Here is a 21,858-nt window from a genome sequence, read left to right as displayed (position 1 = left end):
GGGAGATCTGGTTGTCTTTAGTCTCCGATGTCCATCATTCCGGTTCGAAAAGACCATTTTAAAATGGAGTCTGATACTCTGTGCGGATAGGTCACTTGGAGTAAACGGATATCAGACTGCACTCTGGTCAAAGAGTGACAGACACAGAAGCCCAGTCTAGGAGTTTAATCACATTTTGATTTAATTTAATGACAATACAGAGTATACACGTGGTCTGTGTACAGAGGGGAAACAGAATAAAATACATTTACAATTACTACAATGTAAATCCAATAAACAATAGTTCATTAATGTCAGCAATCTCTATACTCAATTTACAATAAGAGAGAAATAACACACACAGAATTAACATTACAGTTACATCATCTGGTAGGCTTTGTATAAAATGGTAAGAGAACTGGTGAAGAAAGTTACCCCCTTTTTCATACAAATGTCTTGTTGCCATGGGGAATAACAAGTGGTTGCCATGGGGAATAACAAGTGGTTGCCATGGGGAATAACAAGTGGTTGCCATGGTGAATAATAATTGATAGGACATATAAAAGGAAACATCAGAGTTTACCAGAATCTCTAAATGAAAATACTGGCAGATCAATAAAATGTCCTTGTAGATCTAATTACATTTAGAGGATTCTAAAATCAAATATATGGGGCTTTTATACACTGTTTCCCTGTCCTCTCATCTCTCCTGATGTTTCCCTGTCCTCTCATCTCTCCTGATGTTTCCCTGTCCTCTCATCTCTCCTGATGTTTCCCTGTCCTCTCATCTCTCCTGATGTTTCCCTGTCCTCTCATCTCTCCTGATGTTTCCCTGTCCTCTCATCTCTCCTGATGTTTCCCTGTCCTCTCATCTCTCCTGATGTTTCCCTGTCCTCTCATCTCTCCTGATGTTTCCCTGTCCTCTCATCTCTCCTGATGTTGTCCTCTCATCTCTCCTGATGTTGTCCTCTCATCTCTCCTGATGTTGTCCTCTCATCTCTCCTGATGTTGTCCTCTCATCTCTCCCGATGTTCCCCTGTCCTCTCATCTCTCCCGATGTTCCCCTGTCCTCTCATCTCTCCCGATGTTCCCCTGTCCTCTCATCTCTCCTGATGTTTCCCTATCCTCTCATCTCTCCTGATGTTTCCCTGTCCTCTCATCTCTCCCGATGTTCCCCTGTCCTCTCATCTCTCCCGATGTTCCCCTGTCCTCTCATCTCTCCCGATGTTCCCCTGTCCTCTCATCTCTCCTGATGTTTCCCTGTCCTCTCATCTCTCCTGATGTTTCCCTGTCCTCTCCTCTCTCCTGATGTTCCCCTGTCCTCTCATCTCTCCTGATGTTTCCCTGTCCTCTCATCTCTCCTGATGTTCCCCTGTCCTCTCATCTCTCCTGATGTTCCCCTGTCCTCTCATCTCTCCTGATGTTCCCCTGTCCTCTCATCTCTCCTGATGTTCCCCTGTCCTCTCATCTCTCCTGATGTTTCCCTGTCCTCTCATCTCTCCCGATGTTTCCCTGTCCTCTCATCTCTCCCGATGTGTCCCCGTCCTCTCATCTCTCCTGACGTTGTCCCCGTTCTCTCCTCTCTCCTGACGTTGTCCCCGTTCTCTCATCTCCTCTCTCCTGATGTGTCCCTGACCTCTCATCTCTCCTGATGTTTCCCTGTCCTCTCATCTCTCCTGATGTTCCCCTGTCCTCTCATCTCTCCTGATGTTCCCCTGTCCTCTCATCTCTCCTGACGTTGTCCCTGTCCTCTCATCTCTCCTGATGTGTCCCTGTCCTCTCATCTCTCCTGACGTTGTCCCCGTTCTCTCCTCTCTCCTGACGTTGTCCCCGTTCTCTCATCTCCTCTCTCCCGATGTGTCCCTGACCTCTCCTCTCTCCGTAGTGTCTGTGCTGCAATCCATCCTGTCCACAGACGCCTGTAAGACTGGGATGCCCACTGTTGCACAACTGCTGCAGACACCGTGAGTACATTTCAACAACCCATCCGAGAGAAGATCACATCATAGCCGACCACTGAAGAAGTCGTCACTTTATTTGCCTTCGTAGATAACACACAAGCGCTACACGTTACCTACCTTTGAAAACGGTCAATAATGAAGTCTCTCTCTCTCTCTCTCTCTCTCTGTCTCTCTCTCTCTCTCTGTCTCTCTCTCTCTCTCTCTCTCTCTCTCTCTCTCTGTCTCTCTCTCTCTCTCTGTCTCTCTCTCTCTCTCTGTCTCTCTCTCTCTCTCTCTCTGTCTCTCTCTCTCTCTCTCTCTCTCTCTCTGTCTCTCTCTCTCTCTCTCTCTCTCTCTCTGTCTCTCTGTCTCTCTGTCTCTCTGTCTCTCTGTCTCTCTGTCTCTCTGTCTCTCTGTCTCTCTGTCTCTCTGTCTCTCTGTCTCTCTGTCTCTCTCTGTCTCTCTGTCTCTCTGTCTCTCTGTCTCTCTCTGTCTCTCTGTCTCTCTGTCTCTCTCTGTCTCTGTCTCTGTCTCTGTCTCCCACTCTCTGTCCTGGTAGGCTGTTCAGCGATGTGCTGCTGTTTCACTCAGAGAAACTCCAGTTCAAGATCCCCACCAAATTAAGAGACGCCTTGAAAACCGCCAAAGAGTGCATGGAAAAGCGACTCCAAGAAGAGCAGAAAACGGTTGGTATATTTACTCCTACAGCCAGCTTCCTGGAGCCAGACTGGAGACAGATAAGATGGATAGTTTCCTGAAGCCAGAAAAGCTGGGATGGATGGGTGGATGGATGGATGGAAGAAAGGAACAAACGATTGATGGATTGATTGGTGTTTGATCATCTCCTCAGAACCAGCAGCACAGGAGGCTGACCAGAGCTCAGTCCCACCACGGCTCAGAGGAGGAGAAGAGGAGGAGGAAGATACTGGCTAGAAAGGTAGAGAACACCGTCACGGACTCGGGCACACCGTCACGGACTCGGGCACACCGTCACGGACTCGGGCACACCGTCACGGACTCGGGCACACCGTCACGGACTCGGGCACACCGTCACGGACTCGGGCACACCGTCACGGACTCGGGCACACCGTCACGGACTCGGGCACACCGTCACGGACTCGGGCACACCGTCACGGACTCGGGCACACCGTCACGGACTCGGGCACACCGTCACGGACTCGGGCACACCGTCACGGGCACACGGACTCGGGCACACAGACTCGGGCACACAGACTCGGGCACACAGACTCGGGCACACAGACTCGGGCACACAGACTCGGGCACACCGTCTCGGGCACTAGGGATGTAACGATCAGCGGTATAAAGTACTTTAAGTAATACTTTAAAGAACTGTTGTTGTTTTTTGGGGGTATTTGTACTTTACTATTTATATTTACTTCTACTTCACTAAATTCCTAAAGACAATAATGTACTTTTTACTCCTTACATTTTCCCCTGACACCCAAAAGTACTTGTTACATTTTGAATGCTTAGCAGGACAGGAAAATGGTCTAATTCACACATTTATCAAGAGAACATCCCTGGTCCTCCCTACTACCTCTGGTCTGGTATTTTGTCATTATTTATTTTGTAATTATTTCATTTGACTTTTTTTTATTTACAAGTGTTGGAGAGTACCCCTTAGGAATCCATTAATTGAAAAATCAAGAAAATCCTTTGCCTAATTTAAGGAATTTGAAATTATTTAGAATGACAATTGGGTGCTTTCAATTGGGTGTTTTTTTCCCAAGAATGACAATTGGGTGCTTTCAATTGGGTGCTTTTTTTCCCCAAGAATGACAATTGGGTGCTTTTTTCCCAAGAATGACAATTGGGTACTTTTTTCCCAAGAATGACAATTGGGTGCTTTTTTCCCAAGAATGACAATTGGGTGCTTTTTTCCCAAGAATGACAATTGGGTGCTTTTTCCCAAGAATGACAATTGGGTGCTTTTTTCCCAAGAATGACAATTGGGTGCTTTTTTCCCAAGAATGACAATTGGGTGCTTTTTTCCCAAGAATGACAATTGGGTGCTTTTTTCCCAAGAATGACAATTGGGTGCTTTTTTCCCAAGAATGACAATTGGGTGCTTTTTCCCAAGAATGACAATTGGGTGCTTTTTTCCCAAGAATGACAATTGGGTGCTTTTTTCCCAAGAATGACAATTGGGTGCTTTTTCCCCAAGAATGAAAATGATCCACCGATACGCATCAGTTCCCGATTTCAAATGTTTAAGATACAAGTGCATTGGTCCGTGGACTCCAAACCAATCAAAATGTAACATGCATTGGTCCGTGGACTCCAAACCAATCAAAATGTAACATGCATTGGTCCGTGGACTCCAAACCAATCAAAATGTAACATGCATTGGTCCGTGGACTCCAAACCAATCAAAATGTAACATGCATTGGTCAGAAAATCACTTAACATTTTACGAATTGCCAGTTCACTGTTGAACATTGTGTTTTACCAGAATAAAAGTAAACTCGGGGAGACAACTCTCATCTGGCTATACCTGCTGATGGGGGCTTACAATTAGATTTTTATTTAGATAGTTCAGGTTCACCATCAGCAATAGTTTTCCTAGTTTTCCTTTGAACAGTCAGTGTATATGGGCATTTTTACATAAAGGTAAAGTTGAAATTTCATAACGAGGACAGCAATCATTTTTGTAAGGCACACTGCATGGCTCAACTAGGCAAGTCAGTTAAGAACAAATTCTTATTTTACTATGAATGCTTACCCCGGGCAAACCCTCTCCTGCGCCGCCCTATGGGACTCCCGTTCACGGCCGGTTGTGATACAACCCGGGATCGAACCAGGGTCTGTAATGGCGCCTCTAGCATTGAGATGCTATGTCTTCGACCGCTGCTCTCTTCGGGAGCCCAACAGTCACTCTGTAATAACTTCCAAAACCATTTGATTTTGAGATCGAAGTGAAATCCAACGTTGTGCTATTTATATTCATTGGCTTTGTCATAGCTCATTTGTTAACAATAAATATTCATTCATTACTGGCTCAAAAATGTAATCTGCATAAATGACTAGTTTATTAGTGGGGGATGGTGATTTCAGAACCAAAGAACATAGGCTCTAATCTGATAGTGGGGTGGTAGATGTCGTCTCCTTTATGGCTCTAATCTGATAGTGGTAGATGTCGAGTCTCCTTTATGGCTCTAATCTGATAGTGGTAGATGTTGAGTCTCCTTTATGGCTCTAATCTGATAGTGGTAGATGTCGAGTCTCCTTTATGGCTCTAATCTGATAGTGGTAGATGTCGAGTCTCCTTTATGGCTCTAATCTGATAGTGGTAGATGTCGAGTCTCCTTTATGGCTCTAATCTGATAGTGGTAGATGTCGAGTCTCCTTTATGGCTCTAATCTGATAGTGGTAGATGTCGAGTCTCCTTTATGGCTCTAATCTGATAGTGGTAGATGTCGAGTCTCCTTTATGGCTCTAATCTGATAGTGGTAGATGTCGAGTCTCCTTTATGGCTCTAATCTGATAGTGGTAGATGTCGAGTCTCCTTTATGGCTCTAATCTGATAGTGGTAGATGTCGAGTCTCCTTTATGGCTCTAATCTGATAGTGGTAGATGTCGAGTCTCCTTTATGGCTCTAATCTGATAGTGGTAGATGTCGAGTCTCCATTATGGCTCTAATCTGATAGTGGTAGATGTCGAGTCTCCATTAAGGCTCTAATCTGATAGTGGTAGATGTCGAGTCTCCTTTATGGCTCTAATTTGATAGTGGTATATGTGTATTCTCCTTTATGGCTCTAATCTGATAGTGGTATATGTATAGTCTCCATTATGCCTCTAATCTGATAGTGGGGTGGTAGATGTCTAGTCTCCATTATGGCTCTAATCTGATAGTGGTATATGTATAGTCTCCATTAAGGCTCTAATCTGATCGTGGGGTGGTAGATGCCTAGTCTCCATTATGGCTCTGTGATAGTGGTAGATGTCTAGTCTCCTTTATGGCTATAATCTGATAGTGGTAGTGGGGTGGTAGATGTCTAGTCTCCTTTATGGCTTTAATCTGATAGTGGTAGATGTCTAGTCTCCATTATGGCTCTAATCTGGTAGTGGGGGGGTAGATGTATTGTCTCCCTTATGGCTCTAATCTGATAGTGGTATTGGGGTAGTAGATGTCTCCCTTATGGCTCTAATCTGATAGTGGGGTGGTAGATGTCTAATCTCCATTATGGCTCTAATCTGATAGTGGTAGATGTTTAGTCTCCATTATGGCTCTATTCTGATAGTGGTAGTGGGGGGGGGTAGATGTCTAGTCTCCATTATGGCTCTAATCTGATAGTGGTAGTGGGGTGGTAGATGTCTCCCTTATGGCTCTAATCTGATAGTGGTAGTGGGGTGGTAGATGTCTAGTCTCCATTATGGCTCTATTCTGATAGTGGTAGTGGGGGGGGTAGATGTCTAGTCTCCATTATGGCTCTAATCTGATAGTGTTAGTGGGGTGGTAGATGTCTAATCTCCATTATGGCTCTAATCTGATAGTGGTAGATGTCTAGTCTCCTTTATGGCTCTAATCTGATAGTGGTAGTGGGGTGGTAGATGTCTAGTCTCCATTATGGCTCTAACCTGATAGTGGTAGTGGGGTGGCAGATGTCTAGCCTCCTTTATGGCTCTAATCTGATAGTGGGGGGGTAGATGTCTAGTCTCCATTATGGCTCTAATCTGATAGTTGTAGTGGGGGGGTAGATAGTTGTAGTGGGGGGGTAGATAGTTGTAGTGGGGGGGTAGATAGTGGTAGTGGGGGGGTAGATAGTGGTAGTGGGGGGGTAGATGTCTAGTCTCCATTATTAACTTCCGGTTTCAACTGTATGTATGGTTCCTGTATGGTACCAGTCCATGTGTCTAGATACGTATGGTTCCTGTTTGGTACCAGTCCATGTGTCTAGATACGTATGGTTCCTGTTTGGTACCAGTCCATGTATCTAGATACGTATGGTTCCTGTATGGTACCAGTCCATGTATCTAGATACGTATGGTACCAGTCCATGTATCTAGATACGTATGGTACCAGTCCATGTGTCTAGATACGTATGGTTCCTGTCCATGTATCTAGATACGTATGGTACCAGTCCATGTATCTAGATACGTATGGTACCAGTCCATGTATCTAGATACGTATGGTACCAGTCCATGTATCTAGATACGTATGGTACCAGTCCATGTATCTAGATACGTATAGTACCAGTCCATGTGTCTAGATACGTATGGTACCAGTCCATGTGTCTAGATACGTATGGTACCAGTCCATGTGTCTAGATACGTATGGTACCAGTCCATGTATCTAGATACGTATGGTACCAGTCCATGTATCTAGATACGTATGGTACCAGTCCATGTGTCTAGAAACGTATGGTACCAGTCCATGTATCTAGATACGTATGGTACCAGTCCATGTATCTAGATACGTATGGTACCAGTCCATGTATCTAGATACGTATGGTACCAGTCCATGTATCTAGATACGTATGGTACCAGTCCATGTATCTAGATACGTATGGTACCAGTCCATGTATCTAGATACGTATGGTACCAGTCCATGTATCTAGATACGTATGGTACCAGTCCATGTGTCTAGATACGTATGGTACCAGTCCATGTGTCTAGATACGTATGGTACCAGTCCATGTATCTAGATACGTATGGTACCAGTCCATGTATCTAGATACGTATGGTACCAGTCCATGTATCTAGATACGTATGGTACCAGTCCATGTATCTAGATACGTATGGTACCAGTCCATGTATCTAGAAACGTATGGTACCAGTCCATGTGTCTAGATACGTATGGTACCAGTCCATGTGTCTAGATACGTATGGTACCAGTCCATGTGTCTAGATACGTATGGTACCAGTCCATGTATCTAGATACGTATGGTACCAGTCCATGTATCTAGATACGTATGGTACCAGTCCATGTATCTAGATACGTATGGTACCAGTCCATGTATCTCGAAACGTATGGTACCAGTCCATGTATCTAGATACGTATGGTTCCTGTATGGTACCAGTCCATGTATCTAGATACGTATGGTACCAGTCCATGTATCTAGATACGTATGGTACCAGTCCATGTATCTAGAAACGTATGGTACCAGTCCATGTATCTAGATACGTATGGTACCAGTCCATGTATCTAGATACGTATGGTACCAGTCCATGTATCTAGAAACGTATGGTACCAGTCCATGTATCTAGATACGTATGGTTCCTGTATGGTACCAGTCCATGTATCTAGATACGTATGGTACCAGTCCATGTATCTAGATACGTATTGAATCATCTTTAAAGGGAAAGAAGCAGATCCCTAGCACACACACACGATTCATTATCATTTTGTAGCAGAATTGTCATTGATAGAAATGTTTGTTTGTTTGTAGAAGTCCAGACAGTCAGCCTATGAGAACGAGGAGGATCTCTCTGTGAAGTACAACAACAACTCTGGTACGTCATCAGCACTATGGTTTAAATAGACCATTAATATACTCCTGCCGAGTGCTCAAACAAATGTATTAACTCTTTATTATAAGACTAAAACTGTGAACTGTGTTTTTCAATGTGGCTAAAGCATGCTCTAGTGGAGGCTGCAAGGTAATACCATGGTAAAGCTCGGCTCCCAACCCTGTTCCTGGAGAGATACCCTCCTGTAGGTTAACTCCAACCCTGTTCCTGGAGAGATACCCTCCTGTAGGTTTTAACTCCAACCCTGTTCCTGGAGAGATACCCTCCTGTAGGTTTTAACTGCAACCCTGTTCCTGGAGAGATACCCTCCTGTAGGTTTTAACTCCAACCCTGTTCCTGGAGAGATACCCTCCTGTAGGTTTTAACTCCAACCCTGTTCCTGGAGAGATACCCTCCTGTAGGTTTTAACTCCAACCCCGTTCCTGGAGAGATACCCTCCTGTAGGTTTTAACTCCAACCCCGTTCCTGGAGAGATACCCTCCTGTAGGTTTTAACTCCAACCCCGTTCCTGGAGAGATACCCTCCTGTAGGTTTTAACTCCAACCCCGTTCCTGGAGAGATACCCTCCTGTAGGTTTTAACTCCAACCCCGTTCCTGGAGAGATACCCTCCTGTAGGTTTTAACTCCAACCCCGTTCCTGGAGAGATACCCTCCTGTAGGTTTTAACTCCAACCCCGTTCCTGGAGAGATACCCTCCTGTAGGTTTTAACTCCAACCCCGTTCCTGGAGAGATACCCTCCTGTAGGTTTTAACTCCAACCCCGTTCCTGGAGAGATACCCTCCTGTAGGTTTTAACTCCAACCCTGTTCCTGGAGAGATACCCTCCTGTAGGTTTTAACTCCAACCCCGTTCCTGGAGAGATACCCTCCTGTAGGTTTTAACTCCAACCCCGTTCCTGGAGAGAGACCCTCCTGTAGGTTTTAACTCCAACCCCGTTCCTGGAGAGAGACCCTCCTGTAGGTTTTAACTCCAACCCCGTTCCTGGAGAGATACCCTCCTGTAGGTTTTAACTCCAACCCCGTTCCTGGAGAGATACCCTCCTGTAGGTTTTAACTCCAACCCCGTTCCTGGAGAGATACCCTCCTGTAGGTTTTAACTCCAACCCCGTTCCTGGAGAGATACCCTCCTGTAGGTTTTAACTCCAACCCCGTTCCTGGAGAGATACCCTCCTGTAGGTTTTAACTCCAACCCCGTTCCTGGAGAGATACCCTCCTGTAGGTTTTAACTCCAACCCCGTTCCTGGAGAGATACCCTCCTGTAGGTTTTAACTCCAACCCCGTTCCTGGAGAGATACCCTCCTGTAGGTTTTAACTCCAACCCCGTTCCTGGAGAGATACCCTCCTGTAGGTTTTAACTCCAACCCCGTTCCTGGAGAGATACCCTCCTGTAGGTTTTAACTCCAACCCCGTTCCTGGAGAGATACCCTCCTGTAGGTTTTAACTCCAACCCCGTTCCTGGAGAGATACCCTCCTGTAGGTTTTAACTCCAACCCCGTTCCTGGAGAGATACCCTCCTGTAGGTTTTAACTCCAACCCCGTTCCTGGAGAGATACCCTCCTGTAGGTTTTAACTCCAACCCCGTTCCTGGAGAGATACCCTCCTGTAGGTTTTAACTCCAACCCTGTTCCTGGAGAGATACCCTCCTGTAGGTTTTAACTCCAACCCTGTTCCTGGAGAGATACCCTCCTGTAGGTTTTAACTCCAACCCTAATCTATAACACCTGATTCTAAGAATTAACTGGTTGATAAACTGAATAAGGTTAGTTAAAACTGGGGTTGGAGTTGAAACCTACAGGAGGGTATCTCTCCAGGAACAGGGTTTGAGAGACCGCTGTCAGTAAATGACTTAGATAGTTGTATAGTACTATAGTTTAGGATTTTAATACTGGCATTAGAAAATGTCCATACACATGGAGGACATAACAGCTTTGTTTACCATGGCAACACCGACATGGCAACACTGACATGACAATACTGTTTACAATACAATGCTGGCTGACTGGCTGGCTAACTGACTGACCGTCTCACTTGCTGACTGACTTGACTGGCTGGTGGACTGACTGGCTGACTGACTGATTAGATGTCTATCTTCCTGTCTTTAGGTTCAGGAGCCAGCTCCCCACCGACCTCTCCCTCCTCCCCCACCCCTCCTCACACTACAGGTAGGTACCAACTATATTACCATGAAGATGTTACTAAAAGTTGCATTAATCAGCCTGTTATGTTAAACAGTGTTTTCCTCTAGCGCCGTCTGGAGGCTAATCAGCCTGTTATGTTAAAGTGTTTTCCACTAGCGCAGAGAGCAAAAGCCAAAGCGAGAGGTTTCACTCTCACCAAAAATCTGTCCGATGCGTTTCTAGGAGCTTATTGTAGGCTATTTACTGGGTTTTAATTGACAACTAAAACAGCAAGTGTTGAGTAGTTTTATAAAAAAGGTGTTGTATTTACTGACTAAAGTCGATCTACTATAAATCCGTTTGCCATTCAGAAATCATTCCAACGGGAATCATACAGTGAATCATACAGTGAATCATACAGTGAATCATACAGTGAATCATACATCAGAAAGTATTCACACCCCTTTGACATGTTCCTTGTTGTTGTTACCAAGTGGGATTCAAATGGTTGACAAAAATAACAATTCATCCATCTACACAAAGTACTCTGTCAAAGTAGAAGAATTACAACTTTTGTTAAAAAATAAATAAAGATATATATTTAATTAAAATAAAACCCTAATATCTTGATTTAGATAAGTATTCAACCTCCAAAGTCAATTTACGTTAGAATCACCTTTGACAGCTGTGAGTCGTTCTGGGCAAGTCTCAGAGCTTTGCACAGTTGGATTGTACAAGATTAGCATTTTTTTATTTTTTCTTCAAGCGCTGTCAAATTGGTTGTTAATCATTGCTAGACAGCTTCCAATTGGCTTATTCATCCCCCTCCCATCCCTCTGTAACTACAGTGCCTTGCGAAAGTATTCGGCCCCCTTGAACTTTGCGACCTTTTGCCACATTTCAGGCTTCAAACATAAAGATATAAAACTGTATTTTTTTGTGAAGAATCAACAACAAGTGGGACACAATCATGAAGTGGAACGACATTTATTGGATATTTCAAACTTTTTTAACAAATCAAAAACTGAAAAATTGGGCGTGCAAAATTATTCAGCCCCTTTACTTTCAGTGCAGCAAACTCTCTCCAGAAGTTCAGTGAGGATCTCTGAATGATCCAATGTTGACCTAAATGACTAATGATGATAAATACAATCCGCCTGTGTGTAATCAAGTCTCTGTATAAATGCACCTGCACTGTGATAGTCTCAGAGGTCCGTTAAAAGCGCAGAGAGCATCATGAAGAACATGGAACACACCAGGCAGGTCCGAGATACTGTTGTGAAGAAGTTTAAAGCCGGATTTGGATACAAAAAGATTTCCCAAGCTTTAAACATCCCAAGGAGCACTGTGCAAGCGATAATATTGAAATGGAAGGAGTATCAGACCACTGCAAATCTACCAAGACCTGGCCGTCCCTCTAAACTTTCAGCTCATACAAGGAGAAGACTGATCAGAGATGCAGCCAAGAGGCCCATGATCACTCTGGATGAACTGCAGAGATCTACAGCTGAGGTGGGAGACTGTCCATAGGACAACAATCAGTTGTATATTGCACAAATCTGGCCTTTATGGAAGAGTGGCAAGAAGAAAGCCATATCTTAAAGATATCCATAAAAAGTGTTGTTTAAAGTTTGCCACAAGCCACCTGGGAGACACACCAAACATGTGGAAGAAGGTGCTCTGGTCAGATGAAACCAAAATTGAACTTTTTGGCAACAATGCAAAACGTTATGTTTGGCGTAAAAGCAACACAGCTCATCACCATGAACACACCATCCCCACTGTCAAACATGGTGGTGGCATCATCATGGTTTGGGCCTGCTTTTCTTCAGCAGGGACAGGGAAGATGGTTAAAATTGATGGGAAGATGGATGGAGCCAAATACAGGACCATTCTGGAAGAAAACCTGATGGAGTCTGCAAAAGACCTGAGACTGGGACGGAGATTTGTCTTCCAACAAGACAATGATCCAAAACATAAAGCAAAATCTACAATGGAATGGTTCAAAAATAAACATGTTAGAATGTGGTGTTAGAATGGCCAAGTCAAAGTCCAGACCTGAATCCAATCGAGAATCTGTGGAAAGAACTGAAAACTGCTGTTCACAAATGCTCTCCATCCAACCTCACTGAGCTCGAGCTGTTTTGCAAGGAGGAATGGGAAAAAATGTCAGTCTCTCGATGTGCAAAACTGATAGACATACCCCAAGCGACTTACAGCTGTAATCGCAGCAAAAGGTGGCGCTACAAAGTATTAACTTAAGGGGGCTGAATAATTTTGCACGGCCAATTTTTCAGTTTTTGATTTGTTAAAAAAGTTTGAAATATCCAATGAATGTCGTTCCACTTCATGATTGTGTCCCACTTGTTGTTGATTCTTCACAAAAAAAATACAGTTTTATATCTTTATGTTTGAAGCCTGAACTGTGGCAAAAGGTCTCAAAGTTTAAGGGGGCCGAATACTTTCGCAAGGCACTGTATTTCCTAGGTTGTTGCTGTAAATGAGAATGTGTTCAGTCAACTTATCTGGTAAAATAAGGTTTTGGGGGGAAAAAAATAGCAATTTTCAGGTTTTCAAGCCAATTTCAGTCAAAACTGTAACTAAGCCTCTCAGGAACATTCTATTTTTTTCGGTAAGCAACTCCAGTGTAGAGTTGGCCTTGTGTTTTAGGTTATTGTCGTGCTGAAAGGTGAATTCCTCTCCCAGTGTCTGGTGGAAAGCAGACTGAACCAGCTTGTCCTCTAGGATTTTTTGTGCTTAGCTCCATTCCCTTTCTTTTTATTTAAAAAAACTCCCCAGTCCTTAACGATGACCAGCATACCCATAACACGATGCAGCCATGCTTGAAAATATGAAGTGGTACTCAGTGATGTGTTTTATTAGATTTGCCCCAAACATAATGATTTGTCTTCAGGACATAAAGGACATTTCTTCGCCAAATATTTTGCTGTTTTACTTTAGTGCCTTATTGCAAACAGGATGCATGTTCTGGAATATTTTTATTCTGTACAGGTTTCCTCCTTTTCACTCTGTCATTTAGGTTAGTATTGTGGAGTAACTACAATGTTGTTGATCCCTCCTCAGTTTTCTCCTATCACAGCCATTAAACGCTGTAACTGGTTTAAAGTCACCATTGGCCTCATGGTGAAATCCCTGAGTGGTTTCCTTCCTCTCCGGCAACTGAGTTAGGAAGGACGTCTGTATCTTTGTAGTGACTGGGTGTATTGATACACCATCCATAGTGTAATTAATAACTTCTATGGTAGATACCAGACCCTCAGGTTCATATACTATAACTCTATGGTAGATACCAGACCCTCAGGTTCATAGACTATAACTCTATGGTAGATACCAGACCCTCAGGTTCAGACTATAACTCTATGGTAGATACCAGACCCTCAGGTTCAGACTATAACTCTATGGTAGATACCAGACCCTCAGGTTCACATAGACTATAACTCTATGGTAGATACCAGACCCTCAGGTTCACACAGACTATAACTCTATGGTAGATACCAGACCCTCAGGTTCATAGACTATAACTCTATGGTAGATACCAGACCCTCAGGTTCAGACTATAACTCTATGGTAGATACCAGACCCTCAGGTTCATATACTATAACTCTATGGTAGATACCAGACCCTCAGGTTCAGACTATAACTATGGTAGATACCAGACCCTCAGGTTCAGACTATAACTCTATGGTAAATACCAGACCCTCAGGTTCACACAGACTATAACTCTATGGTAGATACCAGACCCTCAGGTTCATATACTATAACTCTATGGTAGATACCAGACCCTCAGGTTCACATAGACTATAACTCTATGGTAGATACCAGACCCTCAGGTTCAGACTATAACTCTATGGTAGATACCAGACCCTCAGGTTCATATACTATAACTCTATGGTAGATACCAGACCCTCAGGTTCAGACTATAACTCTATGGTAGATACCAGACCCTCAGGTTCAGACTATAACTCTATGGTAGATACCAGACCCTCAGGTTCACACAGACTATAACTCTATGGTAGATACCAGACCCTCAGGTTCAGACTATAACTCTATGGTAGATACCAGACCCTCAGGTTCATAGACTATAACTCTATGGTAGATACCAGACCCTCAGGTTCACACAGACTATAACTCTATGGTAGATACCAGACCCTCAGGTTCACACAGACTATAACTCTATGGTAGATACCAGACCCTCAGGTTCACACAGACTATAACTCTATGGTAGATACCAGACCCTCAGGTTCATAGTCTATAACTCTATGGTAGATACCAGACCCTCAGGTTCATAGACTATAACTCTATGGTAGATACCAGACCCTCAGGTTCATAGTCTATAACTCTATGGTAGATACCAGACCCTCAGGTTCATAGACTATAACTCTATGGTAGATACCAGACCCTCAGGTTCATAGTCTATAACTCTATGGTAGATACCAGACCCTCAGGTTCACATAGACTATAACTCTATGGTAGATACCAGACCCTCAGGTTCACATAGACTATAACTCTATGGTAGATACCAGACCCTCAGGTTCAGACTATAACTCTATGGTAGATACCAGACCCTCAGGTTCACACAGACTATAACTCTATGGTAGATACCAGACCCTCAGGTTCATAGACTATAACTCTATGGTAGATACCAGACCCTCAGGTTCATAGACTATAACTCTATGGTAGATACCAGACCCTCAGGTTCAGACTATAACTCTATGGTAGATACCAGACCCTCAGGTTCATAGACTATAACTCTATGGTAGATACCAGACCCTCAGGTTCACACAGACTATAACTCTATGGTAGATACCAGACCCTCAGGTTCACACAGACTATAACTCTATGGTAGATACCAGACCCTCAGGTTCAGACTATAACTCTATGGTAGATACCAGACCCTCAGGTTCACACAGACTATAACTCTATGGTAGATACCAGACCCTCAGGTTCAGACTATAACTCTATGGTAGATACCAGACCCTCAGGTTCATAGACTATAACTCTATGGTAGATACCAGACCCTCAGGTTCACACAGACTATAACTCTATGGTAGATACCAGACCCTCAGGTTCACACAGACTATAACTCTATGGTAGATACCAGACCCTCAGGTTCATAGACTATAACTCTATGGTAGATACCAGACCCTCAGGTTCATAGACTATAACTCTATGGTAGATACCAGACCCTCAGGTTCATAGACTATAACTCTATGGTAGATACCAGACCCTCAGGTTCACACAGACTATAACTCTATGGTAGATACCAGACCCTCAGGTTCACACAGACTATAACTCTATGGTAGATACCAGACCCTCAGGTTCATAGACTATAACTCTATGGTAGATACCAGACCCTAAGGTTCACACAGACTATAACTCTATGGTAAATGCCCATTGATACTGATTTAAGTAATAGTTCCTCCACAGTGATGTGCATGAGGTCTATGTTGTGTTTGTTACCATGTCTTAGCACTGTTTTCCGTATGGTGGGGCTCCCCCTTGTGGTAAAACAGAGGCATTATAATAGATAGTCCATAGTATTAGGTTAGATTAAGCACTGGTACAGAGGTTTCGATAGAGGCCGTTTTGAGACTTTAAAAAAAATATATATATCTATCAAAAAGTATGATCATGTTATTGCCTGTGATTTATAAGGAAGATTGTATTGCATATTGGTGTATATATTTTTTTCAACAACCATACTGTATATTAGACTAGTGAGACTATTTTAGTTTTTAGCTGGTGAACCTGACTGGTACTTGATTTTTTTTATTTGATTTTTTTATGATGTTGTCCTCATATGATTACTAGATGGACCATCTGAGTAGTTATTCTGGTCATACTTCAATGTTTTTTTTTCCCCATCTTGTTTATATATATACTTTTCCATTCATTTTCCACTCCGCTAATCAGTAATCACACCATACTGTAAATAATGAACATTGTAGTGTTGATTAACAGTAGTGTTGATTGTACTCCTCAAGGTACTGTTGACCAATAACACAGTGATTAATCTGCCTCTCTTTTCCTCCTCTTTTTGCTGTCTGTCTGCCAAGTAGAGCATGCACCATTTTGAACATGTGTGGGGTAAAGTAATTCAATAATGATTCCTATATGTGTTTTTTTTAAAGCTGTAGTCGACCCTGAATCACAGCAAGTACACTACACTACAGTACTCTGTACCACTGTAGTTCGGCTTGTCTCCATAGTAGAAGTATGTAATGATACTGCTCAGAGCAAACCAGATGAAACTAATACTAAATGGAGAAACACACATTGTTTTTGCAGGATCCACATATCTTAATAATGGACATATTTTAGAGCTTTATACTATAGAATCTAGAACCTATTCTAGATGACAATCTTAACAGAGTAAATTACAAAATCCAACGTGATTTACATCAGTTTTATAATAGTGAGATGTCCGTTTTGGAACTGGCGCGGGGTGTCGTCCGTTTGAAAATGGGGCCGGGTGTCGTCCGTTTGAAAATGGGGCCGGGTGTCGTCCGTTTGAAAATGGGGCCGGGTGTCGTCCGTTTGAAAATGGGGCCGGGTGTCGTCCGTTTGAAAATGGGGCCGGGTGTCGTCCGTTTGAAAATGGGGCCGGGTGTCGTCCGTTTGAAAATGGGGCCGGGTGTCGTCCGTTTGAAAATGGGGCCGGGTGTCGTCCGTTTGAAAATGGGGCCGGGTGTCGTCCGTTAGAGAAGTTGAAAACACCTCACCATTTTCAAACACCAACCTTCAGATTTCTGCTCACTAAAACATCAAATATTAGTAGTTACAATTTTAATTAAAGATTTATATTTAATCTCCTGCATTGATTTGCCTTTGCTTGCTTGGTAAAAGGGTGTCTGCAACTTTAAAAGGTCACAATCTGCAATGATCAAAACATTAACGTTTATTCCTTTTTTTGGGGGGGGGGTATTTATTTTCACCTTTGTCATTGATATTGTCCACCTCCCAACAAATTGTTTTGCTCAGATAACCCCTGCAGACTCGAACACTGCTTGAAGCTCAAGTGTAACATTGTAGATTGTGATCCCTGTGGTGGTGGTTTAATTGATGACATTGGAAACACTGTGTATTCTTATACATCAGACTACCATTCTTATACATCAGACTACCACTCAATGTTTTAACAGTTGATTTCTTGTTGATGCAGGAGTTGCACCACCTCCTCCTCCTCCTCCTCCTCTACCTCCTCCAAGTGATAACCCTGGCCAGTCCCACGCACCTCCGCATCCTCCTCTCCCTGGGTCAGGTCCTCCTCCTGCCAACGGTGTGGGGCGTGGTGCCCTCCTCAGCTCCATCACGTCATTCAGTATAGGCAAACTGAAGAAAGCAGTGACCATCGACCGCAGCATCCAACACTCTGAAGAGGGCCGCTCTTCCTTCTCGTCCTGACCCTGTGGTCCCAGTCACCCCTAAAGGTTACCTGTCGTCCTGACCCTGTGGTCCCAGTCACCCCTAAAGGTTACCTGTCATCCTGACCCTGTGATCCCAGTCACCCCTAAAGTTTACCTCTCGTCCTGACCCTGTGGTCCCAGTCACCCCTAAAGGTTACCTGTCGTCCTGACCCTGTGATCCCAGTCACCCCTAAAGTTTACCTCTCGTCCTGACCCTGTGGTCCCAGTCACCCCTAAAGGTTACCTGTCGTCCTGACCCTGTGGTCCCAGTCACCCCTAAAGGTTACCTGTCGTCCTGACCCTGTGATCCCAGTCACCCCTAAAGGTTACCTGTCGTCCTGACCCTGTGATCCCAGTCACCCCTAAAGGTTACCTGTCGTCCTGACCCTGTGATCCCAGTCACCCCTAAAGGTTACCTGTCGTCCTGACCCTGTGATCCCAGTCACCCCTAAAGGTTACCTGTCGTCCTGCGCAATCACATTTTTGGTCTTTCAGGTTTTTTTTGCTTCTAAATTTAGTTCCCGTCCGATGAGTTGACCCCCAGCCCCGCCCCTTAAGGTTTGAGGTAGGGGATGGGGCATCAACTCCTTTCCAATATGGCCGCCACGTTGGTTCTCCCTTTTAGCACAAACATGACTGGTCAGTGGACTGTACAGGTGGTTTAAAGATGAGGTGGCATCAGCCTGGTGTCTATCTGGAAGACTGCAGTGAATGACTTTATGATTTCAGTGGAATGTCTTTCTTCTTATTTACAGCGACGTGACTTGAATGAAACGTACAGGCCACTGTGAGGGAAGTGATTCAGAAAGCAAACACATGAACCACAGGTGTTTTAGAGGGACTGGGACTCTGACCTGACATCCGACAGCCATGTCATCACAGTGAGACGACTATGAAAGAACTGTCTGGGACTCTGACCTGACATCCACCAACCAACAGCCATGTCATCACAGTGAGACGACTATGAAAGAACTGTCTGTGTCATCACAGTGAGACGACGCTGAAAGAACTGTCTGTGTCATCACAGGGAGACGACTATGAAAGAACTGTCTGTGTCATCACAGGGAGACGACTATGAAAGAACTGTCTGTGTCATCACAGTGAGACGACTATGAAAGAACTGTCTGTGTCATCAGTGAGACGACTGAAAGAATTGTCTGTCATCACAGTGAGACGACTATGAAAGAACTGTCTGTGTCATCACTGTGAGACGACTATGAAAGAACTGTCTGTCATCACTGTGAGACGACTATGAAAGAACTGTCTGTGTCATCACAGTGAGACGACTATGAAAGAACTGTCTGTGTCATCACAGTGAGACGACTATGAAAGAACTGTGTCATCACAGTGAGACGACTATGAAAGAACTGTGTCATCACAGTGAGACGACTATGAAATAACTGTATGTGTCATCACAGTGAGACGACTATGAAAGAACTGTGTCATCACAGTGAGACGACTATGAAAGAGCTGTGTCATCACAGTGAGACGACTATGAAAGAACTGTTGGTCTGTTATGTTTATTGTATCTATTATTTTTTTAGCTTTTTGTTTTCTTCTAATGAATGGAAGGAGATGTGATGCTGTTGGACTGTCTGTGTTGCTTATATCTATGTGCCACATTCATCTCTGTGCCTGCGTCAATATATGGCCTTGTGTCCCAAATGGCATCCCATTTCCTATATAGTGCACTACTTTAGTAGTAGTCCGCTATATAGGGGATAGGGTGCCATTTTCAAATGCACAGATAGATACAAAAAAAATCAATGGACGTTGCAAGGATTAAAACCTCAGTTTACCCATGGCCGCTTGTTTAGTAAACGAGAACCACCAGAAATCTGTCATCATTCAGTATGCAAAGGATTAACCCAAATGATGACATGCTGTACTTAATGGTATTAATCAGTAACAGTATACAAATTAAGATTCAAATACCTTTTTTAAAAGATTGTTTTGCTTTTTCCTCTCCAAAATGGCAGTTTAAAGATGTTGAAGGATCGACTATTTCTCTGCTGCACTTGACTGAGGGGGAATGCTTTTCTCTACGATCCAGGATTGACACACTTTCTGTGAGCGGTTTACTGGGAGAATGTATCTAAAAAAAATAATCGATTCTGGTGTTTACAAGAAATTAATCCTAATCCTGAAATGAGTTAACTAGCTAATCTGTTATTGATCATCATAATCTGTACCTCTGCTACATCCAACCACTGTCAGAGGAACTGAAGGAACAGTACATCCTCAATCTGTCTGAAAAGTAAAGTTACAATCTGCATAACTGTCTGAAGTGCTTTGTCTTGTCAACATTACAATATTAACTTGTTTTGAAGATTGATATATTGGCACATTCAGGACAATTACTAATTGGCTGCATTTGCACAGGTAGCCCAATTCTTATCTTTGGCCAATAATTGGTCTTTTGGCCAATCAGATCATATCCTTTGCCAATAATTGGGCAACAGATAAGAACTGGGCTGCCCGTGTAAACGCAACCATCGAGTTTCATTATCTCTGCTTATTGTTACCTTCTCTTTACATCACTAACAGAGTGGTGTGTCCTTGTATGTAACAATACCCAGAATACATTTCCCCTCATTATGTAATTTTATCCAATCTCTCACCTCTCTCTCTTTTCCAGTTCAGGGGGTCGTCTAAGCGAGGCTTCAGTATGACATTGTGTTTATTTGGCAGCCGTTTCTCCAATAAGAATGCTCCATGCTGCATAGTTTTATGTAATTAATAATGCTGTTAGTTTATAATTAAGTCTTTCTATCGTCGCTGCCTGCCAACCTTTCTGATTTGCACTGCTGAGTATGGAGTTTTCAAGTAAATACTATACCACCTTTTGGCAGTATGAATTAACAACTCGGTGACAGTAAAACAAAGATATTTTATGATTGAAGATGACTGCACTTTAAGATGAAGTTACTAACATTTTCCTAACCCTTTTTTGGGGTTGGGGTGGTGGGGGTTGTATGAAACCATATATTGTCCGTCTGCTGCATTAAAACATTAAAATTCATAACTGTTTGGGGTTTGTATGTTTGACCCTGCACAGCTGTGTCGGAAAAAAATATATACAATGTTATCTACATTGCCGTATTATACTTATTTTATTAAAATCATGGACTGAAATGTGTGGTTTGTTGAACTCGTTGCTATGTGTGTTTTTTTATTTTAGTGGATATAAAATGTATCGTACTGTCCGTAAAGTAACTTGACACCCCACCAGTCACGATCCCTAACTACAAACACATCACAGGACCTACGTCCCCTAGCAACCTTCACATGCATTTTCTAATGGCTAATGAGATTCTCTACTATATTGAGGACTACTGTATTAAAGCCTACTGTAAACTATGGTAATAAGGACTACTGTATTAAAGCCTACTGTAAACTACGATAAGTCTGACTAAAGCAACAAGGCGGCCAATGCGTGTTCCATTTGGGCCTCCTGAGTGGCGCATCGGTGCAGTTCGATTCCGAGCTGTAGCACAACCGGCTGTGATCGGGAGGCGCATAGGGCGGTGCACAATTGGCCCAGCGTCATCCGGGTTAGGAGAGGGTTTGGCTGGGGTAGGCCGTCATTGTAAAAAGGATTTGTTCTTAACTGACTTACCTAGATAAATAAATGTTCAATAAAAAAAATGTTTTTAAACAATGTTGGAGTTGAACTTAGCACAGAACTGACAGGTTTGATGGCTTGTGTGTCCAACTATGTCATGTACATACATCTGTCTTAACATGGTTAGTGCTGTGACTTTTGTTTTGCGCCTTGCTATGTAAATACACGGTCAGTGTCATCACTAGTCTGGGCTATGGTAGCTACATCAGAAACTTAAGCATAGTAAATCTAAAGTGGCAGCTAAGCACAAATGTCGGAATTGAAGCTCTGCTATGCTAC

The 21,858-nt window shown here is 43.4% G+C and overlaps 1 protein-coding gene across 5 annotated transcripts in view; it reads left to right on the top strand.

Annotated features, from left to right (window-relative positions):
* Nucleotides 1-20,835, top strand: part of pxk (PX domain containing serine/threonine kinase) — a 59,640-nt gene extending 38,805 nt beyond the window's left edge. For 2 of the 5 annotated variants that reach the window (XM_036984299.1, XM_036984298.1), the window contains 6 exons: nucleotides 1,865-1,943; nucleotides 2,479-2,605; nucleotides 2,770-2,856; nucleotides 8,330-8,393; nucleotides 10,513-10,572; nucleotides 17,711-20,835. In XM_036984299.1, the coding sequence (XP_036840194.1) occupies nucleotides 1,865-1,943; nucleotides 2,479-2,605; nucleotides 2,770-2,856; nucleotides 8,330-8,393; nucleotides 10,513-10,572; nucleotides 17,711-17,952 (659 nt within the window). In that variant the 3' untranslated portion in view covers nucleotides 17,953-20,835. Of the gene's footprint in view, nucleotides 1-1,864; nucleotides 1,944-2,478; nucleotides 2,606-2,769; nucleotides 2,857-8,329; nucleotides 8,394-10,512; nucleotides 10,573-16,607; nucleotides 16,636-17,710 lie in introns of all 5 variants that reach the window. The other 3 variants (XR_005052687.1, XR_005052686.1, XM_036984300.1) reach the window with 3 other exon arrangements.
* The last annotated feature ends 1,023 nt before the right edge of the window (nucleotides 20,836-21,858 follow it).

The sequence above is a fragment of the Oncorhynchus mykiss genome, chromosome 7 (genome assembly GCF_013265735.2).
Source record: "Oncorhynchus mykiss isolate Arlee chromosome 7, USDA_OmykA_1.1, whole genome shotgun sequence".
NCBI classification, from domain to species: Eukaryota; Metazoa; Chordata; class Actinopteri; order Salmoniformes; family Salmonidae; genus Oncorhynchus; species Oncorhynchus mykiss.
Note: the sequence above shows the minus strand (reverse complement) of the source record. Positions and strands in the feature narration are given on the sequence as shown.